This window comes from Lissotriton helveticus, chromosome 2_2 (genome assembly GCF_964261635.1).
Source record: "Lissotriton helveticus chromosome 2_2, aLisHel1.1, whole genome shotgun sequence".
Lineage (NCBI taxonomy): Eukaryota > Metazoa > Chordata > Amphibia > Caudata > Salamandridae > Lissotriton > Lissotriton helveticus.
In genome coordinates this window covers 503,475,031-503,484,061 of record NC_136060.1, presented here as the reverse complement: position 1 = coordinate 503,484,061, position 9,031 = coordinate 503,475,031, and the positions used below count along the sequence as shown (strand labels likewise).

Sequence of the window (9,031 nt, the reverse complement as noted above, 5' to 3'; positions counted from 1 at the left end):
AATCCATGAAAGAAACAAACAAAAAACAAGAAAAAGTGCATACATTAAGGAAACTGAAGAGTGTACGAAATAATGCAAATGACAAAATGAAATCCATAAATCTGTTTAAACACTAAGCAAGTGGTGCTTTTTCACAACAGCCTAATCGAAGCCCTCCACGTACACCAGATTCACTGTGGCATAAGTGTATGAGCCACTGATGGCTAACAATGAACTATGGGAAAGAGGTCTGGGAGCTCAGTGCCACAAATAACCACAGCTGTAGCCACCTTCTCTTGGCCCACCTACAAATCCAGGAACTGGGTGGCAGGAGGTCGGCGGTGTACATTTTCGCCGTTGCAACATGATCAGTGATTTACCATCTTTTCAAGACGTGTGGGCTGACTCGCTTTACAGGTGTGTGAAGTGAGCGGTGTCGTATGCAGCAAGAGGGCATGCCAGATGTGGTGTCCGGTCCCTTCGTCCCATCCTGAGCCTTACGCGACTGTTGGAAAATGCACACAAACTAGCACTTGTCACATACCTTCCAGCACAGCAGACAGGAGCCCAGTGCAATCAACCAAAACAAATATTTTATTTAAAATTTCAAATTAAAGTATCAAAAGAAACAGTGAGAAGGGTTCCTTCCATTTTCTCAGTGCCGGCACTCTTCATCAGAGGGCCCAAGGCTCACTGTGAACTGCTTGCATGAAATGCTTCACGCGAAGGGACTGTTTACAGTAAGCCATCTCTTGGACACATTTCTGGTATGGTGGCATTCAGCACAGGCTATGTATGAAAAAATTATTGCAACTAGAAAACAGCAAGGCATTCAGTTACAAAATCTGAGATTGGTTTTTTTTTAATGGGGGGGGGGGTTGGAGGAGAGGGGTTATAGTGTACCCTATTATTGATTTGTTTACCTTTTGCAGTGGAACTACCCCCTCCCACCATCACCGAAAAAGCTCCATTTTAACACTTTGTTTTCTTTGGTTTCCCGTCCTCTCACCTTCTATGCACATAATAACTTGTACGTCCTTTCCACATGGCTGGTGCTGTTCCTTCAAAGGCCCACACAGCCTCCTCACCACAGTTCAGTATGGTGAAAAAATGTCCCTTTCCTACCTTTTCTGCAACAAAAGAGTGTCGCATGAAACCAAGGAATCCTTATTTTTTGGGGAGCGGCCATCTTATTTTTCTGGAATGCCCCATGTGAAGACTTTGAATTTAAGTTTTTGAGAAGCATGTCTTTGCACACACCACACAGGTGTACAGTGGTGTTGTAAAATGGATTTCTAGTAAAGCTTGCAGTGAGTAGAGTGGCATCTTGTCGAACATATTCCCTATACGTTCACAGAGTAGAGCAGAGTCGGAGCCAGTCCTGGAGAAGTCAAACGTTTATGGTGTACGAGAAGGCAACCGTGCATTGGGATGTTTTGGAAATATGGCACGATGCGTCTGGTTTGCAATGACCTGTGTGAGGATGTAAAGCAGGATGTGCGATGCAACTTTTACAATGCACCTTGCATAGGGCAATCTTTAAGATGTACATTGGCTCCCACCAGCCTCTGGATGAGACAACATATATTCAGAGCCCATGACATGTGAACAGCATGTAAGCTAGTAGAGCTAGGGTGAAGTACCAACCAGGAGCGGAGTGGTTCTGCAGACAATAATGAAGGTGGCAGCTTTTTAATGTCGCAGACACCCTCCGAATGCAAGTGAGACGCACCAGGACGGAAGGAAAGCTGCTTCCTGGCTGAAAATGGACCATCGTAAGAGGCAGGGCGAAAACACAAGTACCCAACAGAAGGTATCCCGTAATAGGAGCTTAGGAAAAGAGGGATTATACAACAGGAGGAACGCTCAACATTCACCTCCGTCTCATGTTACGTATGTGGGGGACATAGGGACTGATTATGAGTTTGGAAGACTATTCCATTATATCCTATGGAACATGTAATACAGCAGATGGGATATCCGGCACGTTTGTGAGGAGTATCCCAAACCACACTTCCTAATCATGCCCATGATGAGCAATATAACTAACTACAATTCCGATGACATCTTGCTGAAAGGGGCCTGGGAGGACAGACGTTGCCTAGAGTTACCGTTGACTGAAAGCTGTCGGTCTTGTGACACAGGAACTGTAGCCTGTATTTGTTATTACAGTACAGACTACTACCACTATTAACCAGTTTCATGCGCCCGTGATTTTGCGGAAGTGCGGCACTTCCTCAAAACGGGCGGGCCGCGTCAGCCATTGGCAGACGGCAGCATGGAAGGGGTTAAACAATTTAAAAAATCATGATAATAGCAAAGAGGGCAGATACCAGAGTTACGGTGAACTGCAGAAGTGCAAATAAAATGACAAGCAAAGAAAAACGAATGATTGCTGTAAGCGGAGAGGTATAAGAGAAAGAAAGGGGAGAAAAGAAAGTCTTGTCAAAAAGGGAAGCTCTAAAGTGCTCTTCATAGGGGGCAAACCCTTATGTTACCATTTAACAATCACATTTAAATTTTACAAGTCATTAGGCTGTTTCCAAAGTGAGTGGGACACTTGAGCATCTGTGGGTAGTGGGACAATCACCCAACCCTGAGGGTCAATGAATGAGTCCTGCGACGGAGGCTTCGGTTGAGAGTATGCCCAATGGAGGCCAAGACACAGATGAAAAAGAGCCTGGTAAGCGACCAACCCAAGATCATGGACCGGAGGACAGATCCAGTCATCAGAGGACAGATTCAGGGCGTAAGAAGAGTCCCTGGTATTGAACAACGCTTCTTCCGGGGTGGAGGGTACTACGCAAGGAAGTCTCAGTCCTCGAGGAAAATCAATTTACCGAACCAGTTTACATAAATGTTCTTTGTAGTGCCACAGCTGAGTAACAGTCTGAAAAGGAAGAAAAATATGGTGACAGTAAGTGCTGACATTCAAAACATCTACAGGTGCAACATAGATCAATGTCAGATATTTGTAAAAGCTGGGGGAGTGTGTGTGTGTGTCTGTGAGAGAATGTGTGTGCGTAGGTGTCTGGTGTGAGTGTGAGAAAGTGTGTGTGTGCAGATCTGAGTGTGGTGTGTGTGAGAGAACATGTGGGGTGTGTGTGTATGTACTGCAGATGTGGCATTTTATGCATATAGCACAGAGGCGTCATCTGTTCTTTTACTGATAATAAGAAATACAATGGTTAGCAATAAAACAATTTAATAATATTGTTACCATAACTACTATCACCTTAAAGAGAACACAATATCCTCAAGCTGTGACATATTATGGTATTCCCCTTACATTTTGTCACATTTGGTGGAAATTGGTTGGGAGGGCGGATGCAAAAGTACAATTTTTATACGACCCACTTTGAGAGCTTTTGTCACAAAAAGTTGGAAAAGGTTGAGCAAAACCAAGCCCATGAAGGTATGCTAGGCACGATCTCATTCTGTGCCTTATGTCCAGATGCAGAACTAAAGAGCTGCCCAGTGCATATCCATGAGTTGTAAACATTCCAGTAATACTGCTTGGGAACAGAAACACAATTCAAAGAAGGTAAAGAAGACACTCGATTAGTTGACTTAATTTTCTTTATGGTCACGAGCAAACAAAACGACGGACTAATTTAAGAAAAGTCACATGGCGGGTAAACCGGGCGGATACATTTTTTCTGATGGTCCTCGCTCACACCCAAAAAAGGGAGATTTAAAAAGTGGCCAGTTCTGTCCTCAAAAGTATTTTGGTAATCAAATACGGTTGACTGTGTAAAGCTGCGCTTAAATTACCCTCTGCTTGCCATGAATATCGAGGCAAAAGAAAAGACACTGTAGCCCCACGCTGTGGGATTGATGAGTGAGCGGGGTCAGCCATGGCAGCTTAGTAGTGTTTGTCCTATGTCCCAGCCTCCATGGCCACCAGTGGCCCAGTTGCAGCTGTACACACTTCTCGATGGATTTATAAGGCTCAGTGATTGACAGTGGCTGGGGCCTTTTGTAAGTATTGTACCCCTCACCTTGGTGTTCTCCTCAGTGCAAAGTTCTATGGGCGTCAGGTATGTCCAGATGTGGCTCGGTGCTCTTTGCGATATTTCACTGACGAGACCTTAGTATTCGGTTTGGAGTTACATGAGTTCCACTTCAGGGGGGTTTGGCCCGGCAGTGCGGGTGGGCTGTTCCTACTGGAGCAGGACCAAGGGTGATGAGAAGGAGAAGTGTGGCTCAATGGTTAGAGCGGCAGACCCTGAAGCAGAGGTCAGGCCCGGGACCAGGGTTCAATTCCCAACGCGTCAGGGTCTTGGGCTCAAATGTCCGCGGACTCGATAATTCTCGCCTCGGTGCCTACTCTAATCATGGGTCCCACTCTGCAACTCTGGGCAATAGCTTGCTTAATCTCCACAACGGCCCCAACAACGCTAGGATGCCTGGCTTTACCTTGGGGGTGCCCAGGAGTGGACACCTCACAGGGAAAGCCAGGAAGGGTTCCACAGCGGTATTCGTGCCCAACACGGGGTCGTCAAACAGCTGGAAAACAAAGGACAATCCTAAAAATCCCACCTTTCTAAGAAAGCCCCATTGATTAATTTGTTGGTCTGAGGACATTAAGAAATTAATGAAATATCAATAAAAGAAGGAGCAAATAAAAGAGAAACCCCGAGAACATAAGCGGATAGCAAATGTTTACTTGAAGATGCTGTGTTCAATGCAGATCTTCAGGATGTCCACCTGGGATAGAATGTATACCCACGTAACTGCTGAAGGTGCTGTGTGCAATGTAGATGTTCAGGGTGTCCACCTGGGATAGAATGTATACCCACGTAACTGCTGAAGGTGCTGTGTGCAATTCAGGTCTTCATTATGTCCACCTGGGACAGAATGTATACCCACATAACTGCGGAAGATGCGGTTTCAAAGCAGATCTTAAGAATGTCCACCTGGGACAGAATGTATTCCCACGTAACTGCTGAAGGTGCTGTGTACGGATTTGGCCTAATTTATTGTAATACCAGACCGGACCCCAAATCAAAAAAATTCCTGTATTCGAAAGCCTAAGGTTCTCCTGTGGGTGCTTCACTTATAGTGTGACTTCGTCTGCATACATGGGGACCAACATTGTCCGCGGCAAAAACCCCAGCCCCCTATGAGAATGGTGTTGTTGTAACCTTGCCGCTAAGGGTTCCATCGCAATAGCAAAAACTTTAGGTGAGAGGACACACCCAACACTTGCCCATCGTCACTGTGAATGGAGTGGAAATCGTGCCATTCAAGAGCAGGCGAGCAACAGGTTATGTATACAATAAACCAATGAGATAAAGAAACCAAGGACTCAGACCGAGGCGCGCCAGCAAAGCAAAAAGGTAAGGGCATTCAAGTGAACAGAACGCCTTGGTGTCAAGAAACACCACCACAGCAGGCAGAGTCGGGTCTATCTCCTGCATTACATCGAAAAAAGTACAAAGGTTATGCGCGGTCGACCTACCAGGGACGAAACCTGACTGGTTGGGCCGTACGATGGCTGGCAAGAGAGGCGACAACCAAGAAGAAATACATTTCACTCAAACTTTATAGTCCTTATTTATGATAGATAGGGGCTGATAGGATTCACATTTGCAAGGATCTTGACCTGGTTTCAGGAAGGTAACAAGCAAATCCTCCAGAAGGGATGCTGGAAGGAGTCCTAGCTCCAGGGACTCTGCAAACATTTTAAGCAGATGGGGGGCGGGGATGGGGGTCTAGCCAGGGCGCGTATTCCTTAGAAAAGACCGCTTTAAAGCCATCTAATCCCGGCGCCTTATCGCGGGGCAGAGCATGAATCACAAACTATTTCCTCAACAGTAAAGGCCTCATCCAAGAATCACCAATGGCCACCTTTTAGACAAATTAGTTGAATTGTGTTGAAAGAGGGCGTGTAGGTTTCGGGAGCACAGAATGTGCAGAGGTGTAGAGTGAGGAGAAGGAACTAGTCATCGAGCTGTACAGCTTCCATCCCAGTATGGACCTGCGCCTTATCTTAAAACTCGACAATGTCATCGCAGGCCCATGGTTTTGCGCAAGAGATTTCCAAGAGTTTCCCAGCTCTATCGCCCTCCTCACATCTTCTAGCCTGGACTTCCTTTCCTAAAAAATGTACTTCCCTTTGCGCTGCCTGGTCATATTCACAGAGTTTAGTTCAAATATCCACAAGAGTGGAGAGATCACCATTTGCATCATGCTGCCTTTCCAGCTCACAGATCTCAGATTCCAGATCAGCAAGGTCCTTACACAACACAAGCAAAACCCTGGCCTCTTTTGCAATGCAAACATTTCTAATAACAGCCTTAAAAGCTTCCCAGAGTGTGTGTGTGTGTGTGTGTGGGGGGGGGGGGGGGGACTGTACAGGTTACTTATTGCACTCAGAGTAGTCAACTATGGCTTCCCTAATCTCTTCCCGGAATACCTGATCCCTTAGAGCTCCAGCAGGGAAATGTCAAGTGAAGGCACACAGGCTGCCTCTGGAGGGGGTAGCACCAAAAGAACTGGGGAGTGAACTGAAAGGCAGGTGGTCATTGCTAAGGATCCATGAGTCAAAGTCCCGCGTAGCTAATCAATAATCTCTGCGAGACGAAGTATTGTGAGTAGGTGTTAGACAGATGCCCTTGGTGTCCGCCCCATGGCGGGTAGCCACAAGTCTGCACGTTGGGTATCTATCATAACACAAAGCTGCTCAGCCGCACCAGGATTAGGTTGCCTAGGATTGCAGCACTGATCCAACCAGTGGCGGGCGGTAAGTTTTGGAGGGAGGGGGGCGGATGGGACACAAACGCACACATACACAACACTCACAACCATGCATTTACACACGCACGCACACACAAACACATTCATTCACAATACTGTTTCCCAAACATTCATTCATGCATGCATGCATGCACCAAACAATTTAGAAAGAAAACAAAACATTTACTTTCAGCCAGCTCTGCGCTGCCTCAGCGTCTCTAGAAGGCTTGGGACGGCTGCCTTCCCTCATTGGCTGACACTCTGTGATGAAGTGTCACTGATTGATACTCGACCCTGGGTGCTTCAGGGCTTAAAACTGAAGCGTCCAGGTGCTCCGACTTTCTCAGCCCAGCAACGTTCAGTTCATGCAGCCAGGAGCCGGTGCTAAAAGCGCAATTCTGGCTCCTGGCTGCCAGACCTGAAATGGAAAGTGTCCGTCAGACTGACCTTTGTCCAGCCTCACAGACACGGTTCAAGAGCGGCGAAAGGTGGAGAGGCGTGGCCCCTCCACCCAAATAGACCGGCCGCACCTAGATCCAACCTAGAATCCAAGACTACATTGAAATCTCCCCTCCTCCCCCCATACAATTGCACCAGGTTCAAGTTTACCAACTGGCAGCTAGAGATTGAAAAAAAAAAGTCAGGGCTATCTGTGTTCTAGCCATATCCGGAGAGGATGTCCGCATAGGGTACCAGCAGCAATACACAGGGGCCCTGATCGCCGCACAATACCGGAGAACACCGGGGTAGCACTTTCAGCACAACAATACCCATTCCTCGAGCATAATTACAGTAACATGCATCGTAAGCCGCGGCGGCTCCTCTATGGGGGCGTTTGGGCGCCGCCCCCCTGCTTTCTCGCCGTGCAAGAAGGCAGAAACAAATGGTAGTTATTGTTCCTGGTTTTGGGTGGGCGGAGTTGCTCGCGGGCAGGGGGAGTGGCTTGCCCACTGTTGTTCATACTGACTCTATGGGCAACCTGCTGCCCAAGCAGACAGTATTAACAACAGTGGGCAAGCCACTCCCCCCTGCCCTCGAGTAACACCGCCCACTCTCCCTGCTCTCTGTATGCTGCAGCATACAGAGAGAAAATGACGCGGGTGGGGCAGCGGTCTAACCAATCACACCGCTGCGCTGTGGAGGGGAGGGAGGCTGCCTGCAGCCTTCCTGTCTGATGACGTGCACCCTTGGAATTCAAAAAAGACGGCGGGAGTCGGGAATCGGAGTCTCAGGACTTAAGGTAAGTAAAGTTATACTTTTATAATAATTTTATTTATCTCGCCTCCCCCCCCATTCCCTCCGCGACGCGACAACCCCATTTCCATCCCCCTCTCCCACCCCCCCCCCCCTTCCCGTAATGCCGGCCGCGACTGCCGATACGAACTGGAAGTAAGGGATCTAGGGCAATAATTCCCAAATGTGTTTAGTGGCAGATAAGAAGGGGTACAGACCACGTAATCACAACATGTCACTCCCGGCAGTAACGTATGTTTCGTTTTATTTTTTTCTTCTCCACCTGTGACCCACCTCCCCCCCCCCCTCTCCTACCCTTCCTCCCGCGAGCATGCCGGCCGCCTTGACTCTTCAGTGCGGTGCGGACCACTGGTAAAGTAATGCACTCTGACAAAGTTTGCATTGGAATAGTTATGTAACATCGAAGAGTGTGGATTCCGTTATGAGGTGGCGGCCCAGCACTCCAACTAGGGCTGTGTGAATTACCCGGTGAATTTCCAAACATTTGAAAGACACCCCTTTGTTTTTTAAATGCAACGCCAATCACAGTTGCTTTTAGGCGCAGTATGGCGGCCAGGCTGTATAATTAGCTGACAGCAATTGCATTTAGGTAACCACCAGTGTTTACATTTCTTAGTTCGGGAGAGGGTCCTTGAGCATTAAGTATTTCTCTATCCTCAAGTTACTTACTGTGGGGCACGAGGAATATTTTTCTTGCAGAGCTTTGAGCGTGCATTACACACTTTGTTAAACTTCTGTGCAGACTAATGCGAAGTTGCCTCAGGTTGTGCTTCCTTTTACCGCCGATCAAAAAATAAACGTGCTCACCCTTACTCCGTGGGACGGCCATCCATATGTCTGACATTTAAATGAGCGATGTGGGTTTAGGCGAGATGATGCTATGGGCCTTTATATCAATATGCCTTGCGGAGGATGCGTGGGGATTCAAATTTTATACCAGATTACATTACTGTACCAGAACCTGCCTCTATACCAGCAGCCTCTGATTAAAGCAATCTTCTAAAACACCAGCGGTAAGATGAAGAAAGACACTGTTTTACAGCCTTTGGGGGCCAAT

The 9,031-nt window shown here is 47.4% G+C and overlaps 1 protein-coding gene across 4 annotated transcripts in view; it reads right to left on the bottom strand.

The window, feature by feature from the left end:
- Positions 1-550: 550 nt before the first annotated feature.
- LOC144821574 (uncharacterized) overlaps positions 551-9,031 on the bottom strand; it is a 228,674-nt gene continuing 220,193 nt past the window's right edge. For 2 of the 4 annotated variants that reach the window (XR_013608385.1, XR_013608386.1), the window contains exons 13-14: positions 1,590-2,869; positions 551-1,283 (exon numbers count right to left, since the gene is read on the bottom strand). Coding sequence is in view for 2 of the 4 variants with exons in the window: in XM_078678778.1 (XP_078534904.1) it covers positions 2,816-2,869 (54 nt within the window). In the remaining 2 variants the exon portion in view is untranslated. Of the gene's footprint in view, positions 2,870-9,031 lie in introns of all 4 variants that reach the window. The other 2 variants (XM_078678778.1, XM_078678779.1) reach the window with 1 other exon arrangement.